Source organism: Diabrotica undecimpunctata, chromosome 2 (genome assembly GCF_040954645.1).
Source record: "Diabrotica undecimpunctata isolate CICGRU chromosome 2, icDiaUnde3, whole genome shotgun sequence".
In the NCBI taxonomy this organism is placed as follows: Eukaryota; Metazoa; Arthropoda; class Insecta; order Coleoptera; family Chrysomelidae; genus Diabrotica; species Diabrotica undecimpunctata.
In genome coordinates, this window is record NC_092804.1 from 6,000,647 (window position 1) to 6,023,843 (window position 23,197).

Below are 23,197 nucleotides of genomic sequence, written 5' to 3' on the forward strand. Positions count from 1 at the left end.
ACAGTTTTATTGATATTAACTAGAAGTATTGATTTTATGTAATTTTTAATCGATGCTAGAAGATATTGGTCGCTAATTTGGCAGCTACTTCTCGCTGCTCGTAAATTAATACAGCATTTCAAGAAGAAACACTCATGAAGAAAAATTGTATATGAGAAGTAAAATATTAATAAAAATGTTTGGTATACAAAATACGCCATTAAATTCTGCAAATATATTCCAAAATTATATGGTTTTACCAAATACAAAAACTATTTAACTAACTTGACAATATGTACAAAAATTATGCAAAATATTTACATTAACACTAGCTTAGAGAGACTTATTGGATGTTTCAAATGTAGTAGACTTACAATCCACTGTTACAGATTTAACTTTGTCTTTATTTGTCTCACTCAGTTTTCCTTTACAATACTTTCTTGTCCTCTTTGTCTTACTCTCATGTTTAACATTGCATATTTGCTCAACCAGTTTTTTTCTAGATACCTTGTATCTATTTCTTAAATGTCAGCTGGGCAGGTTAGGCTGCACTTGTTGGAGGTTAGTGTGAGAAGACGTAATGTGGTTGCTATCTGCTGCTATTTTTTGTAATACATCTTTGTAATACAGCATTTTCTTCTCGTTATTATCCAACTCAGATTTTAAAAACACGTTTTCTTTTTTGATCGTTTTTAGTTCATGTTTCAGTTTTCTTATGCCATTTTCAAATTTCGTTATAACATCTTTAGTTTCTTCCAATATCTTCTTGTTTATTTTTTCTTTTATGCCAATTTCATCTTCAAGTTCCTTAATATGTTCTTTATATAAAGCTGTGGATTCACTTTTTTTATTTTCAAGTTCAGTAATTACTTTGTTTTGATTTTCAACGTACGTTTCAAAGTCTTTTGAAACATTATTCACTTTGTCTTTTTGTCGTTCTAATTCATTACTCAAACTTTTTATGTTTAAATCTTTTTCGTTAATGAAAGACTCCAATTGGTTGATAGAATTTTGTAAACTTAACCTCTCGACATCCTTGGCTTTTAAAACTCTTTCATAGTGTGCTGCCATCTGTTCCATATCGTTTTTAACAGCATCAAGGTCTGCGTTTACTTGAATGTTGTGTTTTTCAGACACAAGTAATTTTTGAAACGTGGATTCCAAGTTTTTTTCTAATATTAATAACTTCGATGTTCTGCTTTCTTCTGTACCAGTTCCTCCTAAAGAAAACCTATCAATTTCGTTTTGCAAGATTATATTTTTTGCTTGCATCTTTTCTAGATCTAATATTTTTTTATTTAATTCGTCTTGTAGTTTTTTATGGTTATCTAGAAGGTCTGTATATCTTTTTTCGGCGTCTTGTTTAACTAAAGTCATATCTTTATTATATTTTTCTTCTATAGCTCCGATGATATTGTCCAAATCATCATTCATCTTCTTCATCTCACTACGTATTTTGGCTTCCCTCAGCAGCGATGCATCTTTTTCGTTTAGAGCAGCCTGGACAACTTCAATTGCTTCAATTATTTTTTCTTTATATTCGCTATTTTGATCCATGACTTTCTGTACCAGCTTCTCTTTTTCTTTACACTTTCTGCTGCAGTGTTCACAGGCGTCTTCCAGATCAGAAATCTTTTTATTTAAATCTGTTATTTTACTGTCTGAGACTTTTAAGGATTCTGAGTGGTTTGTGGCTTCTTGAAGGAGATTTTTGACTTCTAAATTTTTGCTTTCTAGTCGTTTTTGAACTGCCTTGAGTTGAACATCTAGGACACGAATCTTTTCTTCGTATTCTTCTTTTATTCTAAAGTATTCATTCTTTGGGAAGAATTCAGTAGTATCAGATTTGTAGATGTTTAGTTCGTTTTCAAGTATCTCGACGGATATATTAGCTTTTCGCCATAACTGAGTTACCTGTTCCTTTTCATTTAACACCAAACCGATCTGCAGTTTTAAATTTTGAATCAATTCTTGTTCTGCTAACGATTCTCTCAGTTGTTTAGCACTAGAGTACTGCTTTAGTTCTTCTAGTATCCTCTGGTTTTCGCCAACAAGTAATGGTATTTTCTCCTTAAGTTGTCGATGCTCTGATTGTATGTTTTTAAGTTCGTAGGTCAACTCCTTGACTATTGCTTCATAGTCAGCGATTACAGTCTGAAAGTAAAATTGGATTATTAGATCAAATTTAATATGATAAAAAAATCAGTCTATGTATATGTGTGTATATAGGTGTCTACGTGTGTGGAGAAAGATGGCAATAGACAAAAATATTTTTGGTACAGAACACAATTTTTTATTTTTAGTTAAGAATAAGATTGGTTATGTTAACTTGTAGACTAATTTTAAAATGACCATGGTTGAATTTTAGCTGGGTTATATATACGAGGAGCTCACTTAATTATAGTTACAGCTTAAATTATGCTTTTTTGTCTTTTTAAGATCATGTAATAATTTTGATCATGGTACATGAACACACCGAAATTTACGAATATTAGTTTAAATTTATGCAAGGCAGGTTAAGATGAAAATATTATAAGGCAACTGATGACAAATTGATATTAAGAAAGGCTATAATAGAACAGCAGGATTGACCATATGTAAAGTGAACTTATTTACATTGTTTACAAAAATGCTACTATGGCTGTGAAAATATACGATAAAACCCGACCAATAAAAATAAAACGTGGGATAAGGCAAGGAGAGACATTATCACCGAAATTATTCATAACGAAATTAGAGTATGCCTTTTAGATGGTCAATTGGGACCACAGAGGAGTAACAAAAGACGGCGAAAAGCTTAACCATCTCCCTTTCCCAGATAACATTGTCCTTATCACAGATAATGTAAGAGAAGCCATAGATATGTTAAGTGAATTGGACTTTGCATGTTCGAAGGTGGGTCCTCAGAATGAACTTGAATGAACTTAAGCTAAGTGTATGACAAATATGGTCCTCAATAACCATTTAACTATTCAAGACAAAGTGGTAGAACTGGAGGAGAAATATACGTATTTGGGTCATGAAATAAAAATCATCGGGGATAACCAAACATGCGAAATCCAAAGAAAAATTACTTTAGCGTGGGCAGCCTGGGGTAGGGCCAACATACCAATCAGCATCAAAAGAAAAGTATTTGACCAATGCGTTGTTCGACTATGGGTTCTAAATTGAGAGTGGCACAGAGACGAATGGAATGGTCTGTGTTGGAAGTGACGTTGCGAGACTGAATAGGAAACGAAGATCTGCGAAGAACGAAGACTATTGCTGATGTTGTGGAACGCATATCGGAACTAAAATGGAAGTAGGTAGGCCTTGTAGCGAGATTGCACGACTCACGATGGACGAGCAAAATTAAAAATTGGAGACCAAGAGTAGACAAACGTAGTAGAGGAAGACCACCTACAAGTTGGGCGGATGACATCAGGCGTATCAGCCATTAAAAATCAAACTGATACTAAACATAGTATATCTGATACTTTGATGGAAGAGTTTCTGGTAACAGGTTATTTTATTTATTGCTCCTACAACTGTATTACGCATTTAACTAATCTCTAATAAGCATTAACATATCTACTTTGAATGTTTGTATGTTATTTGGTCATTAAATATATTTTTATATTTCAGATGTTGATATTAATAGGCAGGAAGTGTCTACCAGACCCCATACTCCAGTATATGCACAATCAGCTGTAACGCAAATATCCTTTAAGTTATCTGGTGATACAGCACGAAAATCAAAAATGAGGATGAAAATTAAAACTTTGTTGTGAATGTTAAAAAAGCATGCACCTCCTCCAAAAAGAAGGAAGATGATAAAATCTATTTAAATAAATTTAATCAAATGTGTGACAAGTGATTAAACAAGCACCTAGCACTAATAGTGAAAGCTCAAGCAATTTTAAAACTAAACCTCCAAAAAGTACGGGGTATTCTGATGAATATAAACAACTTGCATTAGCACTTCATTTCCTTGAGCTCAAGAGCCTATGCTTTTATGGAAAAATGTAGTATTTGTATTGATGAAATGTCAATTAAAAGTATTTTTTTTTTTTTGATAAAAATCGTGATAAAATTGTTGGTCTATATTATGATATAGAAAATGGAGAAGTGGATATAGGTTTATATGTAAATTGTATTGTTACTGATATGGGATCGAATTTTCTAAAATTGAGTAAATTACTTGGGATTTCTACAACTAACTCAGAATTTGATGTCAATGAACAAAAAGTTGTTTATATATCTGATTCATGATATTTAATTAAAGCCATTAGAAACAACTTAATTATTAACTTATTTTTTTATTTTGATGACAAACAAACAAACGGATATAAAAGCTTTTATAAAAAATCAATCTTTGGTGTGTAGTAAAATAAATGGAATGTGTCGAATTCAAAATTAAAACAAGTGAAACCCAGAAAAGAGACTTGGAATGTGTTAAATACGTCAAGAAGCCAAGAAATAATAGTAACGCGCCTCAGACTCGGACATACTAGGTTAACGCATGATTACTTAAAAAGTGCGAACCGCCGCGATGTTCTTCACTTCTTTACTGGCTTTACAACTCGCGGTGAGTCTTCGCCGCGATGTGAAACGTGTAATACGACACTAATAATAATGCACAAGACATACATACTATGTGAATGTTTCCTCTACAATCAACAACGAAGAAACAACAAGATACCAGGAACACTTTTAGACGCTCTAGGTGCAGACTGTAACTTTAACAATACTCTGAATTTCTTGAAAGACATTAATAGGTACCACAATATTTAATAAACCAAATTGTAATGCAGTTATTGTAACTAATGTAAACCATTAATTTTACACTAATGGATATTTGGTCGATGCGATTTTCTAAATAAAAAAAACAATAGAAATGAAAATTTTTAGTTTTATTAAAATTATTGAAAATAATTTGTTTGATATTTTAAATTCTACTTAAAATCCTCAAACACATTTAAAAATGTATTTAAGGGAACTGATTTTCAGATCAATTATCTAAATTCCATGATAGATTTGGTACATAAACTGAAAATATTAGATAAAACAGGAAAATATGTAACTTGTCACTCTCGATCAAAAAAGTGTTGGATTGTGACAATTAACGGTGTTAAAAAGATTTGGGAAACTAAACATCTCACGATTTTAAATACTTAAAAACAAGAAGACTTAATCAAGACTGTGGAAAATTCATCAATCCAACTCCCATACAATTTCAGAGGGCATTTAAAAAAGTGTATTGTCAAAATTTTATGCGTTTTAACAAAATGAATTGCAAAGATGATTTAGATAAACATTTAATAGATTTAAATGTAAAAAAAGTTTGTAGTCAACAATATTCTCCAATGAAGGCTCTCTCGCTACCAGATTGTGATTACAGAATAAAAAAAAATAACAACCCAAAATGCTTTTCAGTAAGTATTTATGTGGTTATTTATTTAAAAATGCTCTCAACATGTAATAAATATTTAAAGGAAACTGAAGAACTAGATATTAGTTTATTATTGACACATTTTAAAGCATACAATATTGATAAATGTGATTAAGGGTGAATGAGAACTCCAAGTGAGGACTTTATTCAATATATTTATTAGTTAGAAAGAATGTTTTGTTCTTCAATTCATATTATAATGTAAGCTTCCTAAATAGACATTATTATTAGTATTAATTACAATAAATTTCTATTATTATTTTATTACAACTTTTTACCTTTCCCCACCACAAATATGATATATCCAATCCAATTGAATGTAGTACTGTACAACCAGAAGTTTCAGAGATTCCAGATGCAGAGAAAGAGATCTAAGGGGTATACGTGTCTATTAATTACAATAAATTTCTATTATTATTGTGTTTTATTACAATTTTTTACCATTCCCTACCATAAATTTGATATGTCCAGGCGAATTGAATTTAGTACAGTACAACTAAAACTTTCAGAGACCGCAGATGTACAGAAAGAAATCGAAGGGATATACAGTCATTTTAGCCGCAGCTGCAGAGTTTCTACGTGCAGCGAAAATATCGTTGTGTTGGAGGTTAATAGATATTCACATTCAAAGAAATTCCTCAAAAGGAAACAAAAAAAGTCAGCAACTTAAGACAAAGTTAATAGAAAATTTAAAAGTATAGTTATATACTGATAAGTTAAAAAGTCTTGTCAAAAATATCGATTTTGACAAGTTTTTTTATACTCTAAAAAAAACGATAAAAATAATAGAAATCGACTGATTTTGATCTTTATTTTGAAATTAACTCAAATTCCATAGCTTTTTATCAGTTTTTTAACGTACTAAAATACTTTAAGTATGTTAATTTGTTTGTTTAAGAAACACCTCCATATTTTTGACTTAAGACCTTTTTACTTATCAGTAAAGAAGTGATATATGGGTTATATTAAATTTTACAGAAAAAAATACAGTTCATACAAAACAGATATACTGAAAAAACATTAGTTTTATTTATTACTTCGTTTCTCAGTGTCACTATAATTCTAATATAGTTTTTGAGCGACTTCCTCATTACTTTTCTTTGTGTAATAAGTAGTTTAACTGTCATTGTCACTCCGAAATTTCTCTCCTACGAATACCAAAGGTACCGACAAAGCTTTCGCTTCTTGTTGGGTGGTGTAGTCTGTGGTTAATCTTAAAATATGTTTCTTTGATTTTTACTATTCGTTAGTTCGTTGTTAATGTTTACATATTAATTAATCTATTCCTAGATTTCTCTCTATGTCTCTACTTTTAAATAAGATATAATACTCCAGTTTTTCCATACTTTATGTTTTGTTTCGCCTGATGATGCACAGATGATTTTATATCTTTTACATACAGTGTTAAGTTGTTTACAAATTTCTATGCGATGTATGTGATGCACAGTCTAGGTTCCCATAAAAAATTCCTCTCTTATTTTGGACAACAATACTTTTGGTACTATTTGATTTTTCCTTTTTTTTTTTAAACTAAGTAGTATCAAGTAATAAAAATATGTTAAAATATTACTTTGGTGTATACAAACACATCGTACAAAATGGTTACCATGGCAACAGTAATACCAACAATTCAAATTAATGTCAAATTTATCAGTATTTAATGCTTAAATCAAACCGTTTTATCAACAAAATCAGCAATGCATTACCTCGAATTGTGCAACATCCATCTACCGAAGCCAAACACACGTAACAAAATAAATACCAATTCCACTACTCACATTGTTTTAATAAAGACATTGACGTAGACTGGCGTGGATCTTGACAGCGTTAGAGTCGGTTACCGTGAGGGTCAAAAATCAATTCGCTTGTAGGAGCAGCCAAGTTTGTTACACAAAATAAACAATGTGATTGGTTGTACGTTTCGATACCGATGTTGTAAGTCTGCTGGCGGATGTACGCTAGCTGAGACATGTTTCTTGTTTACTTGCCCGGAATAAATAAAGGGGGATCTGTAAGGTGTATTTGTAATAGACTTTTACAAGGAGGAAATTCTAGCAAATGGAGAAAGGATTTTCTGTTAACTGTTAAAATATGTTATTTATAGGTTTTTTTTAATTCAATACACATTACGTAGATATTCTAATGATTTATAAGACGGTTTATAAAGATTTATTTAAAATAGGTAAAGGAAGTAAAATTAGACTTACTCACAATCAATTTAATTTTACTACCAAACGACCGGTTTGGTAAAAGTATGCCAATATTATACATATTAGCTTACAATTTTCATTTAATTGTTTAACTACTATTTCAGTAAGGTCTGTTTGCTTCAAAACTAGTTAACTTTAGTTACAACACTAAGAAATAAAAGAAGAACTGTCATATTATAACCTACATTAACTTGTCAAATTTACCTATTAAAATACTAGTAGACAACAAAAAACTCGATTTTACAGTTCCTCTAGTAAAAAGTGATGTAGTTCCAATAAGCCCCCTAAGTTTTATATCTGTTTTGTTCTTTTAATTATTGTGGTCTGTTTGTCCCTAATTGTCCTTATTTGTTGTAGTTTTATAATTTTAACAAATGACATCACAATTTTTTGCCAAAACAGAAATTAAATGCTTTTTATAAAAAAATTTGATAATTAAAAGTCAAAGAAATTGCACGCCCACAAAATAGTACATCTAATTTCATTCATTGTCATATAGCTGTCCTCATACTGTAAAAAAATTTCAATAAATTAACACACATTTCTAAAATATTTATCCTTTTTTATCTTTATCTTTATAAGACAGCACCCCAATATGGACTTTTTATAATTTTAGCGTTTAATTTCCTTTGTACCGTTTGACCTGAAGATGCTTTGCAAAGTGTAGAAAGCGAAACCTATCGCTTTGGTAGTAAAATTAAATTGATTGTGAGTAAGTCTAATTTTATTTCTTTTATCTATTTGAAATGGACTCACACAAGCAACACATTCATGAAAGATTTATTTCTTTGAGCGGATTTTTTCTCCTATCGGGACCTGCAAACCATTATCACTATTTTACATACATTACTGCAGTACCTGTACATAACTGATATCAGAGCAACCACAGAAACACAAATGGTAGATGTTAAAAGTTGAAAAAAAATTGTAAGATTGATGAGAAATAAACTAAAAAACAGTCTACTTCATTTAAATATATGTTGGTGGGATCTGTTGATGTTTCTACAAATAAACACTGAAAAAAAAAAATTCTTTCACATGACTACATTGTTATTGTTTAAACGCCTAAAATCAACACAAAGTCTCATATTTCCACAAGGTTTTGGTACTAACACCACTGAAAATGCATACGTGAACTTATATTCTTCAATTATTCCTAATTTTAGAAGTTTATCTAGTAAAGAACGAAGAATTTTCTCCTGAGCAGGTGCAGGACGATAAGGAGGTTGAAAAAATTTGGGTATCATCTGCTAACTGGATAATGTTCAGCATATTATGAGGTTTGTGTTCTTTTCAAAAACTGTATAATGTCTTTGAATTAACTGCCCCAAGTCTTTCATTGAGATTTAAATTTTTACCATCAGTGGGCTTAAGCGATAGTTCTGTTTGATAAATTGCACAAGAGCTATCTTGGATCTGCTCTTTAAAAAATTAGAAGTTTGTAAGAGATTATCCTCAAAGAACCAAAGCCATTTAGTTATATTTAACACCATTTGGGGATCTGCAATTAAATCTATAACAAAGAGTGTTTTACTATTTTCATGCTCACATATTGCAAGAAAAGTAGTGGGAATTCTTATATTTCTTTTAATGTACAGCTGGTTCCTAAAAAAATTGATACGAGTCTTAGTAAGATTTGATCACTTCGGACAGTGAATTTGATTGGTCTGATAATATATTATAGTTACATATATTTATTATGATAGACAAATAATAATATAAACAAACAAATAACAAACAATTCATAACATTATGTTAATACATAAGTGGTAATAATTATTATTTATTATTATTATAAATTATTTTCAATATAGAACAAAAAAGACTAAAGTGGTATGGACATGTAAGAAGAACTAGCGACAGCAGATGGATAAAGAGAATAACCGAATGGAGCCCCATAGGAAGGAGGAAAAGAGGACGACCCCGAAAATCCTGGAGGAACGAAGTAGACGACGCCATGAGTAAGAGAGGACTAAACGATGGAGAATGGAACAACAGAGAGAGATGGAAACGGTTGAGCGAGGGAAGGCAGTGCATACTGTAGAATCCCTAAATATATATAATTATTTTCATAAGTTATAATAATTATTATTATTTTATAAAGGGGATATAAATATAGTTTTACATAAAATAAGGATGTTGTTATTATTTTTATTATTAAGAAATAAAACAAACGACTTAACTTAACAATACATTTAAGCAAGAATTGTAACCAAATTAAAAGATAACTGGGCACTATTAGAGGCAGCAAAACATATTAACATAACCAGAACCACAGTTTATCTATAAATAAAAAATGGAGGAAACAAGAAACTCTCAAAAGAAAGCAAGGATCTGGAAGACCAAAACTATACTAAATTTAGGTATGTAAAAATAAAATTATTATTTAGTAATATCTCCATCAGCATTAATAACAGCTTGTAGTCTTCGTCCATCTGCTTGAAAGAAACTATGAAATTATGTTCTTCAGCGAGCTCTTCTCAAACCTGTTGTATGTGCCACAGCTCTTCAGCATTTTGAGATATAAAATTACGCCGATACAACCGTTTTATAATAACCCCCCACACATTCTCGATTGGGTTTAAATCTGAACTGTAGATGGACCATGGTAAGGTTTCGATGTTGTTATTCTGGAGCCACTGGTTTATTATATTTGCAGTGTGAACAGGATAATTATCCTGTTGGAGGATAAAATTATTTTCTGGATACAACTGTTCTAAACTGGGAAATATGATGTTTTCTAGAATATTAAGATAAGTCTGTCCAACAATCCTGTCATCAATATGCCAAATCATTCCCATTCCTTTAGATGAAATCCATCACCAATTCAATCCAATTCACCTTTACAAAGACTTTTGTTCTGATATAGGTATTGAACTTTATGATAATAGTTGCATATCTTTCGGCAATGTAAGGTGTCGCCAAATGAAAAATACTTTTCGAAAACAGAGTTCCCATGCTGTTTTATTTTACTTGCAGTTAAACACAGTTGGACAGAAGAATTTGTTGTTTGTTAATGTCTCTTTTTCTATTAATCAAAGACCTAAAATTTTTTAAATCTTCTAGTTCCCTATTATGTACACTATAGTTAATTTGGGATTGTCTGACTGCTGCCAGTCCCAGGGCATTAAAATAGAAATTTTAATTTCTATTTTATTTCTAATTTTAAGTTTTTTTCTCTTTCCCTCTATCATCGCATGGACAGTGTCCGCCTCCATGTGGGCGTGATCCTTTAGTAGAAACTTCTGAGTGATGATGATTCATTAAATGACCCACCTATTTCATTTAAATGAGTCATTTTACAGCAGGTAATTGGTTATTTACTTGACCAATTACTTCCTGATATCGTCTATAATGCTTTCTATAAATATTTGGTTCAAAGAGTATTTTGTAGGTTGGACGTCTAAAATTACTGCTTTTTGTAATTAGTCGATAACGAACCTGTTTTTAAAATGTATAAACTAGGTAAAAAAGGAAAATAAAAACAGTTGTTTTATGATTTATATATTAATTAAAATATTTGTATTGTTTCGTTGTATTTTCTAATAACATATGAGTTTCGTTAATGGGAATTTCCATTCTGTTGTATATAATTTTGTTTTTATTAATTTCGTTACAGATATTTACCAGAGATTTACCTTAGTAGGTATACCTACATAGAAGTTTGTATAATATGTATGTATGTATGTATGTATGTATGTATGTATGTATGTATGTATGTATGTATGTATGTATGTATGTATGTATGTATGTTATAGTTAGTTTTTCTTAGATATTTCGAATCCTTATAGCTGTATTTTTGTTTTAATTACAAAAGTTGTTTATGTTAGTAAAGTATATCCATATCAAACATTAATAACATTGGATTATGAGTACTTGTGTGTACTTTGCTAGTATAGTTATATGAGAACTCTATTTTAATGGATTATTTTTATCATAAACATTTTGGTTACTGATTTTCATTTATTGAAAAAACAAATCCTGAAGATATTGTTGAAAATCACTGATATTCTACCGATGCTCATACAAGGATTGAATAAACTTCTGTGTGATGATTTTTACTTGAGGGTATTTTATGTATCCAAAAGAAACACATAATAATGCTAATATTTTTATTCTGGCCGTACTGACCATAGTATGATTTCTTCTATTTCACTGCCAGGAATGACGGTATCTGCCCATTTCAGTAATGCAGATCCGATTTCATTTCCACCACGAGTAGTTTGTAATACTTAGTAGTCATAATTACTATAGATAAATTCACATTCAGATGGCAGCGTTCCAGAGATAGGCCTGTACTTTCTATATGCCAGAAATAACTACATTGTTGTCAGTTTTTAATCGTACCTACAATCGTACGTTATGGGCCGGCTCCTATAAAAGAATTATAATTTCGGAAATATTTATGAATGTGAAACGGAAAAATACTACATTTTTTTAATTATATAATTTTTCTGTTGGTATTTTAAAAATAGAAAGTTATATTTCGGAAATCTGGTCTTTTCAGAATTATATCTTCTGTTCAAAATTGTTTACAATTCGTGGAAATGAAATAATTATTTGTATAATCCGTTTTTGATCTTAATGTCCTTTTAATGACACACTTTCTCTACCTGCATTTACAGTTACAGACATTAAAAAATAATTTAGAATTAAAAAAATATACCTATTTATAAATTCAAAATTATTGTCTAATGCCAGCAATTATAAATTCAGGTAAATACTTGAGAGTCATTAAAAGAATTTTCAGTTGATATCAGACGTTTGTGTCGTGTCAGTGTCAAAATGGCCGCGAGTGTAATAAAATTCAAAAACGGTAATTTGTTAAATAGTGAATGCAAAAAAATAGTGTTAAATGTTTTTAACTATTTATCAAACAGTAATAATGATAAAAGTGTATCAACAATAGTGCGGGAAGTTTCTGCTATGACTGGAGTCTCTGAGCGAACGATATTCCGATATAGAAGTGAAAGTAAAAATGGTCCACTCGTAACTCCTATAAGAAAAAAAAGAACCGGTTATTTGAATAGTCGTGAGAATATAGATATGATGAAGCAACTCGGTCTAGAATAAGACAAGTAGTGCACGGTTTTTTTATGGACAATATTTCCTCCAACCCTTGACGTAGTACTAGAAAAAATTAAGCAAATGGAGCATCTTCCGAATTTTTCCAAGAGTACGTTGAGAAGACTATTGCACGACATGGGTTTTATATATGGCAAACAAGGTAGAAATTCAATATTAATAGAAAAACAAGAAATAGTCGCTTGGAGGCGTCACTATCTCCGGGAAATAAAGAAACTGAGGAACGAAGGAGCCAATATCATTTATATGGACGAATCATGGGTTAATACTGGAATAACCAATGGGCAAGTATGGCAAGATACAACAATAAAAAATAGCCGACAGGCTTTCGTAAATGGACTTACCACAGGTTTAAAAACTCCGACCGGAAAAGGACCAAGATTTGTTTTAGTCCATGCAGGAAACAAAGACGGATTTGTTGAAGGTGCTGACATCACTTTTCTTGCCAAAAAAGGTGCTGAAGATTACCATGAAGAGATGGACGGAGATCTATTTGAAAAATGGTTTGAAGAGATGTTAATACCGAATCTCCCAAAAAATAAAAAGAATGTCATTATCTTGGACAATGCATCTTATCACTCTAGGAAATTAAATTTTCCCAAACAATATTGGGTGAAACGTCAAATTAAGGAGTGGCTCTATGAAAAGGACATTTATTTTGAAAAAGATTACTTAAAAAATGAACTTCTGGAAACTGCTAATGTATTTAAAAATATTTATGACAAATACAAAATTGATTGTATTGGTGAAAAATACAGGAATCACAGTGACGAACAATGCCGCGTAGATGTACATATCTTAAGACTTCCGCCTTATCACTGTGAACTGAACCCAATAGAAATGGTGTGGAGTGAAGTGAAACGGTACGTGTCCTCTAAGAATTTAAGTTTCAAACAAAACGACGTTAAAACATTGATTTATGAAGGTTATGATAAAGTACAGAACAATGGACATTGGAAAAATTACGTCAACCATGTTATAAAATTGGAGAATAATTTTTGGACAGTAGACAACATTCAAGATGACATTGAACCTATTAGAATTTCATTAAACGATGACTCTGAAGATGAACTAGATTATGAAAATGAAGATGATTGAAAATTGTTTTCGGGGGTATTCTTTTCTCAGTAAAGGTAATAAAATATTTAGTTGATCTGGTTGAAATGTAGCACACTTAAATAACTCATTAATCGACATAATTTCAAGTAGTTATATTAGACGTCATTATGCAAAAAATAAAGTTATGAACATTTAATAAATTTGTGCACAATTGAGGCCCCTAGAACATAAGGGGTGTAAGTGCCAAAAACAAAGTTTTGAAAAATCTTTGTTCAAAGTTCGATATAAATTTAAAAACCTAGGTAGCACTTTTTCAGTTTTCAGCATGTTTTCAATGACATGTAATTTTTGATGGTGTTATTGTTGTTAATGTAGAAAGTTTGAAGCCAAAAGTACGTGCCTGTTGTTAGATATCAGTTGCTAAGTGATAAGCAACTGCACTTACACCCTTGTGTTCTAGGGGCCTCAATTAGGGGTTTTTTGCAATTATCTCAGTCATTTGTTTATGTATTTTAATTTACAAACTAAAAAATTAAAAAACTGTTTAAGATCTGCAACATTTATTTGAAACATTTTTCCCTAAAATGCACGAGGAACAAAATAGGCAAAAAAATGATTTTTTCCAAACTTCATCTTTCTTTAAAAAATAAACAAAGCAAAATTGGCTGTAATTCTTCAAGGAATTATCATCAGTTATCCCTTATCTACCGTTTAGAACATTAAAAAACCTGTAGAATATTTTTCATATTTTTTTCCCTATTAACTGCGGTATTATGTATAAAAGCATTTTAGGAATTATTACCATTTATTTCATTCACGAATTTTCTATTAACAACTTTAGCTTACCTAAACATATCTTAGTTTACCGTGAGTTTGGCCCTGCTTATTTTACAAAAGTAGCAAAACTTACAATGGCAGTAGAATTGGCAACGCTGTTATCCTATATCCGTACACTGCCATCTCAACGTGACTTTATCTATAGTCATAACTTTTGTCTATATCAGCCTTATCTTATTCGTCAAAACTCAAGGCATCTCCAATAATATGCTTTTCATTTAAAACATCATTGCTTGGTGTATTATTTGATTCTGAAATAAAACCAGGCTTATAATATTGGTTGTAGAATTTTAATAATTTAAAAATAATGAGCAAAAACAGCTTACCTCTAAATGCAGTAAAAGAATTCACAGAACTTTTCAGTAGTTCAAGAATATTGCTTCCATGAGAATTATGGTACATTATTCCTATTATTAGTAACAAACAACTGTAAACATACCATAAATGGCAAAAGTACTATTATCAGGACACTAACAATTATCTTTAGGCTTATCCTTAAAACTATCTTCGATTGCTCTTGATTTTTCGATAAGATCAGCAAAAGATTTTGAGCCCGCTGTGACTTTTGAAGAAGGCCATCATCCAATTGAAGGTGGCTCTAGTGCATCGGAAAAGCTAGATCCACCTTCAATCGGATGGGGGCTTTCTTCAAGAGTCACAACCTCTCTCTTGATACAAAAGTAAGAATGCTGCGATTCTACATCTTCCCAATCCTTTTTAATGGTCTTGAATCGTGGACCTTGAAAAAAGATATGTGCAGAAAACTGGGAGCATTTGAGATGTGGCTATATCAAAGAATACTTAAGATCCCGTGGACTGATCGAGTCACAAATGAGGAGGTCTTTAGAAGAATGAATAAGAACTGAGAGGTACTGACCTAGTACTAGTGGAATCAAAAGGCACGTGTGAGGCTGAACAAATCAACAAACACAGAGGAATTCGAAATTTTACGAGGGGTGCGACAGGGGTGTATTTTGTCTCCTATGCTGTTCAACCTCTATGTGGAGAATGTTTTTGCAGAGGCACTTGAAGGCACTGATTGTGGTATAAAGGTCAACGGGTACCCGATAAATAACATTCGTTACGCTGACGACACCGCAATAATCACAGATAACGAACATGATATGCAGTTGATACTAAATAAAATAAACACCACAGGAAAAACATATGGCCTGAAGATAAATGCTGGAAAAACAAAATGCATGACAATAAGAAAGGGCGCATTTTTCAGAGTACAACTGCACGTAGATAATGCTCCAATCGAGCAAGTGAAAACATTCAAATACTTGGGAATGATGGTGAATGACCAATGGGATCCTCAACAAGAAATAAAATGCCGTACCGAACAAGCAAGACAAGCTTTTCTTAAATTTAAACCGCTACTTTGTAACCGCAATCTTTCCTTCAATCTCCGTTACAGAATGGTTAAGTGCTATGTATGGTCCATATTGTTATACGGCATGGAGACATGGACGTTGAAAATATCTTCCATTAACAAGTTGGAAGCATTCGAAATGTGGACCTTGCGAAGAATGTTCCGCATACCATGGACAGATAGGGTGAGAAACGAGGAAGTCCTAAGAAGAGCAAATACTGAGAGAGAATTGCTCAGCTTGATCAAGGCACGAAAGATTGGATACCTGGGCCACATCCTGAGAGGGGAAAAATACGCAATCCCTCAACTAATTATCCAAGGAAAGATTGAGGGTAAGAGGGGAGTAGGTCGCAAACAAATGTCGTGGCTGCGAAATATAAAGAACTGGACAGGCGTAACTAACACTGGCGAACTTTTGCATGCCGCAAAAGACAGACGTCTGACCTTAAGATAATTCGCCAACGCACTATAGGTGCACGGCACCATAAGAAGAAGAAGGTATTGACCACCATCAAATCTCGAAAGTTACAATTCCTCGGACATATTATGCGAAATAAATACAGATATGCTCTCCTTCTAGCCATCCTTCAAGGAAAAATATTTGGAAAACAAGGTTCAGGAAGAAGAAGAACATCTTGGTTAAAGAACCTCAGAATCTGGTTCAATACAACATCTGTGCAGCTCAGCTTTTTTGCGCTGCTACAGATAAGATAAAGATTGCCATGATGATCGCCAACATTCGTAACGGATAGGCACATCAAGAAGGAGAAGAACTCAATTTTTAATTCTACGATTAAGTAATGCACATAACATAATCAATTTGATAAGTGGAGCTCAGATGGTTTAGCAATGAGAACACGACAACAATTACCGAAAATATCTGTTGGTTCGCTCTCACCTTGCTCACGGGAAAACAGTATATAAAACAAAAGTCAGCGATTGGGTCAAAATAAAAAATAAAAATTTAAAATCTTTAAAACTAATACTGAAAATGAAAATTAAAATTTTGATAAATTATTTGGATCAGTAACAAACTTGTTGAATAATACGGATACAACAGCTCAAGTTTTTTAAATAAAAACAAAAACAGTAATTGACACACCGGTAACTCAATTTAAAAACGTGATCCGGTCTATTATTCAGCCTGTCGAACAGCCCAAACTCAATTATAAATTTCTCACAAAAGTTTTTTGGAATAATTTCGGGAAATCCATCAAGAAATCTGTCCGCGTATTCGGTCGAACGTAATTGAGAACGCACACTTTGAATATAAAAAATACCACCCCTCGATTATAAACATATCCATCAGCGCTGACAAAAATTTCATCCGACGAGGGTATTAGTAGATTTTGTTTATTTGAACAGTTTTTAGGTACTTGGATACTACTGGTATAACAGAAAAGCAAATACAACATAGATCAAAAGAAATAGATACAAAAAAAGTTGTTTTGAAATATGCGTGTTTGGTTGATTTTTATGTGAAGTTGATAAAATAAAGAATTGGTTTTTTCTAACAGTATGAATTATTTCTCGCGAATATGGCTGTGCAATGTTGTTTTTAAACTAACTTTTAAATTAGATACAATTTTAATGGGAATAAGCCACAATTGAAGGTTAACAGGTTGACTGCCAGGCGGTCGTATACGACCGACAGTTCAATAAGTGCTGCATGCCACGGCGGTCGTATACGACCGATTTGATACGGTCTGTGATATAGTTCCTGTTTTGCTAAAGATCGTGTAGAGAAGTAAAATTATTGCAGTATTCGACCATTGTGGCATACAGTCGTCGTATATACATATCAGTTTTCATTTTGGCTGAATAGGGGAGACGAAAATGATATCGAAATTTTGACATAGGTATCTTTATTTCGAGTAAAAAATATAAAACTATAAAAAATATCCATTACAAACTGAAATACATACAAAAGTTAAATAAGAACACAAATGAAATTAAAAATTATCGGTTATTTGTTATATCGGTGTTTGTTGAAACAATCTAAACAAAGGTGTGGTTGACCTTCACAAGTGTTACAGTAAGTTACTACTTTTTTGACCAGATTTTTTGTTATGTTTCCCCGAATCTTCTCTTTACAACAACCTTTACAGTATTTCTTTATTTTATCATATTATGGTCCTTCTCTTTTCACCAAAGTATGAGTTTGCATCGATCTCCTTGTAGTTCGTATTTGTTGTTGTTCCCTTTCGGAATCATTCTGTGACTCAATGTTGTCTTCATAACTTAAGAGCGACTTTATTACATACTCTCTAAATTCAGTTATTTTCATCTTTTTATCGGCTAGTTGGTTGAAAATAATGTGAGAATTTACGAGGGATGTACCAAGAAAAAATTCTACAGCGAGCTTCCTGTACCATTTAAGTGACTTTCGTAGAGGTGAATTATAACTTGCCATCTGGTCTGACTGGTCAATTGAGGACTTTGCCTCATTGTATTCCATTACAGCCTGAAGTTTATGAACAACACCACTTCGTCGCTGAATTGCTCGAGTTTCGGTAGTGTGTTTAGTAGATAGTAATAAGACATCTCTTTTATCCTTCCACTTCAAAACGCAGATGCCTCTCTCGTTTTCCAACCCAAACGTTTCCCCTTTTTTCAATTTTTTATTTATTACTTCTTTTGGGTTTCCACGACGATTTGCTCTTAGCGTCCTAATATAGTGAGTTTCCTTGTCAAGTAAAATGTTAGCTAACTCTAGGCTTGTATAGTAGTTATCGGCTAGATCATCATTTTTTCGAGGAAATAGCGCTGTTCAATTCCAAAGGCTGTAGTTGGACAATATTTTTTGAATTTTCACCCAAAAAGTGTATTTCTTTGTGAATGTTATCCAGGCTGGAAAGTGACTTAAAACAGCATGGCTCATTACAAATTTCCTATTTTTTAACAAGAGTGTTTAGCTTTCTACGTTTATTTTTCAAATTTATTTCTTCTTCCGTTTCTGATCCATCGGAGCTATATAGAATTTCTTCTTCGCCGAACGGTAAGAACAGAGGGTCTAGGTCAGAATCAAAGTAAAAATCGTTAGGTTCGTCATCTGAAAAAAAAAACAAAATTTTTAACCGTGAAACTGTCAAAAAAAAACGTTAATTATTTGCAACTTATTTAAATTTTGCAATAAATTGGTTTTGTTTTAATTCATTATTTTTTATTTATATTAACGATTTGTATGATTTTAGTAAATGGTAGATATTAGCTATTGTTATTTTCTGACTCTTTGTCAACTTTTGCTATAAATCTTTCGATATCTAGATTGTCTATATAGCTTTCAATAAAAATAAAGCATATTTCTATGCTATTCTACTAATAAATAAACGTGTATTTTTCAGAATATTATCTTGCTTATTGTGTAGGTACGTACTTCAAACAGTAATCCTATGCAATGATTTACATCTGAAAATATAATAGGAATATATGATATGAATATATGAAAATTATATCTTACCTGAACGTTCATTGCTTTCCAAAACCATACCAACCATCATTTTACCGCGACTTCCCATTTTATTTCAAGAAATAATAATTGTTTTTACTATTATCTAACTCTAAAAATAACACGAGCACAATTAACTTACTTGTCTTACTAACAATCAAACCTCTACTGATAAAATATTGGTCAAAACAACCACTCAACAAAATAATACTCGACAAGTCTCATCATGAACAGAACGACCGCTTGGCACCAGGGGAATAAGTATGCCGCCTACGCCCCGGCGGTCGTATTCGACAAACGATTTGTACCGAAACCATTCCGAATGACAATTTTTAGCACCATGCATAATCTAGCACATCCTGGAATCAACAGTTCTGTGAAGATGATCACACAGCGATGTGTTTGGCCTTCAATTAAATCAGATGCGAGAAAATGGACTGGAGCGTGCCTACAGTGCCAAAAATCAAAAATATCGCGCCACATTGTTTCATGGACTGAAAGTTTCCTACCACCTTCCAGCCGATTCGAACAGGTTCACATAGACATTATAGTGATGCCGATTTCTGAAGAAAACAGATAGATAAATTGCGGAAGGGACTAGTTTCCAAGGATATGGTGGAATTATACCGTATTTGCCTAACTACCACATACTTTTCATGGGAAGACCAAATTTATGAACAGATGGATGGAGTAGCAATGGGAAGCCCACTAAGCCCGGTCGTAGCCAACCTTTTCATGGAGCATTTAGAGAAGAAGATAATGGACTCAGCATACAAGCCTAGGGTATGGTTCAGATACGTTGATGACACCTTTGTGATTTGGGGTCACGGAGCAGAAAAACTAAACGATTTCCTGGCTTATATAAATACACTACATCCAAATATTCAATTTACGATGGAAACAGAAAAAGCTCAACAACTAGCGTTCCTGGATGTATTAGTAAATCGAAAGGAAGGTCACTTAGGACATAAAGTGTATCGAAAACCTACACACACAGACAGATACCTAAACAGGAACTCAAATCATCATCCTAGCCAAAAACAAGGTATCATCAAAACTTTGGCAGAGAGGGCGAAGAGAATTTGTGAACCACAACATCTCCAAAGTGAACTTCTTTATATTGAAAAAGCGCTCACCTCTAATGGGTACACCAGAAGAGAAATACACAAGGCGATGAACAACGTATCTAGAAGAAGGGACGAAGAAACAGAATGTAAAGGGAAAGCGTTCTTGCCCTATATATCGGGGGTAACGGACAGAATTGGGCGAATACTCAAGAAAGCCAACATAAAGACCATCTTCAGACCTACAAAGAAGATCAAGGATTGTTTAAGATCGGTAAAAGACAAACGCGACCCATTAGCAACGGCCGGAGTATACCGAATACCATGCACATGTGGAATGGTATATGTGGGAACCACAAAAAGACACACCAACACCAGGATAAATGAACACAAAAGCCATTGTCGTTTAGGACATATCGACAAATCTGCCGTTGCCGAACACGCTTTGGGAAGCGGAGAACATCGAATACTATTTGAAGAAACACAGATGCTGGACAAAACTTCACAGTACTACCCACGGTTATATCGGGAAGCGGTGGAAATATACAAGCACCCAAACAATTTCAATAGGATAGAAGAAGGACTAAAAATCAACAAAACATGGATACCAGTATTAAAATCCACAAACGCCCTTCCCGCCAAACACGGAGATAGAAAAGCTACTATAAACAACGACACGCCCCCTCAAGCCGAAACCAGTGGAGGGGAGGCGAGTGGGAATTATAAATATTGCCTCCGTAGTACAACGCGTCGTCAGTTTCTGCTTACAAGCGAAGCATCAACATCTCCAGAAGATGCCAACCCCTAGTGTTGGCGAAACGTCGAGAACAAATCTCAACAGAAGACAACGGCCCAACAGCCCGAATAAACAGTTTAATAAAACAGATACTGTTTAACATGTGTCTACCGTTTTACGCGTTGGCCTGAAGTTTTCCCAATGCCCAATCAAAAAGCAGATACAGTAGCCAGAACATTTTTTTCTGGTTTTATAGCTCGTTTTGGCACTTTCAAGCGTATCACAATGGATCAAGGTCGAAAATTCGAATCACATTTCTTTAAATCAATCTGCAAATTAACTGGAACTATCCATTTAAGAACAACCGCCTATCACCCTTAAGCAAATGGCATGGTGGAAAGATTTCATCGATAATTAAAAGCAGCAATTCGATGCAATTAAAATATTCGATGGACCGAAAGCCTACCTTCAGTGTTACTGGGCTTACAAGCAGCGTAGAGAGAAGATTTAGGTACTTTAGCCCCCGAATTCATTTATGGAGAACCATTATGTTTGCCCGATGAATTATTTTTTTCGTTGCAAAAAAACACCGACGATAGTGCTCACATTTATTTAAAGAGACTTCGAAACCATTTCGAAAATCTCCATCCTAAGCAACCGTCGCAACATGGGTCCAAAAGCATTTTTACTTTCAAAGAGACGAAAATCACTACTCACGTGTTCGTATGCCGTGACACAATAAAAAACGGTTTAAATAACTCATATCATGGACCTTTTTCAGTAGTTAAACAAGGAGACAAAACATTTTTCGTTCGTGTAAACGGAAAAGAAGTAACAATTTCCATTGATAGATTGAAACCTGCGTATGAGGTTAACGTAAATTAAGAACCAGAGAAAATCACAGTGTCTAGAAAAATAAACACCTATAACAAGTTTGAGAACAGCAGACCCAAGAGACAAACGAGATTTACGGGAAGTTATCAAGCAAGTGTCAGTTAAATCATTTTTTTCAGTTAAATTTTTTTTCAGTGTAACATTTTTTTTTCAAGTGTAAATTTTTTTTTCTCGTGTAAACATTGTTTTTTTTTTCTGATATACCTATTCAATTTACATTGTAACTATGTATGTATTATCCATGTTTCTCGAAGGGGGTAGCGACAAGCTAATTACGAATAATTAAACTTTTTTATTCAAAAATTAAATAAAACAACCTCATATTAAAATATACATTTTTGCAATTATACATTTTGAGTACATTGCATTTATGGGAAACGAAATATAATATAACGATCAGACCGATAATAAAAGTTTATCGGAAGGCTTTTAAAAACAAAGAACGTGTGTTCTGTGTTGAGTTTTTAGTTTTATTAATCATTGAGATACAATTGGGATCGGTCCGCGTTACATACAATCCCTTCGAGAATTAATTACCCTTTACGATAATAAAATAGCCGATTAACCAAATTTAATAAAAATCCAAGGGTACCCCCTTGGAAAATTTATGCCAAAATTAAAAAAAAAATTGTTTAATGTTTTGGTACATGCACTTGGTCCAGCTTATTCCAAACATGTGTTTTTTTTCTGATCCCCCAACCCCAGTTTGCCGGAAAAGAGGAAATATCACGTGTTTAAATTTTTTTAATAAGCCGGTCACCCTTAATGGAATTAATTCAAATTTTAAACAAAATATACACTTTTAATTTTCACGGAATTGTCAGCAAATACCGACATGCAAGGGTAAATTTTTCTCACGAACTGTTAAATGTAGGAAAATCCTAAGTATGGCAGACGAACAAGCTGCCAATTTTATGTAGGAAATGTCTATTCGCTTGACTCTCCGACCAAAATTGACGACAATATAGCCGATTAACGAAATTTAATAAAAATCCAAGGGTACCCCCTTGGAAAATTTTGGCCAAATTTTCCAAAAAAAAAAATTTTGTTTAATGTTTTGGTACATGCACTTGGTCCAG

The 23,197-nt window shown here is 32.7% G+C and overlaps 2 protein-coding genes across 2 annotated transcripts in view; both read right to left on the bottom strand.

The window, feature by feature from the left end:
* LOC140433150 (uncharacterized) overlaps window positions 1-23,197 on the bottom strand; it is a 1,089,409-nt gene that overhangs the window by 710,532 nt on the left and 355,680 nt on the right. The window lies entirely within an intron of this gene.
* Window positions 285-7,365, bottom strand: LOC140433149 (uncharacterized). Its single transcript, XM_072521195.1, has 2 exons — window positions 7,117-7,365; window positions 285-2,133 (listed from the first exon to the last, which is right to left on the bottom strand). The coding sequence occupies exons 1-2, from the start codon at window positions 7,135-7,137 to the stop codon at window positions 508-510; spliced, it is 1,647 nt and encodes a 548-aa protein (XP_072377296.1). The 5' UTR covers window positions 7,138-7,365; the 3' UTR covers window positions 285-507.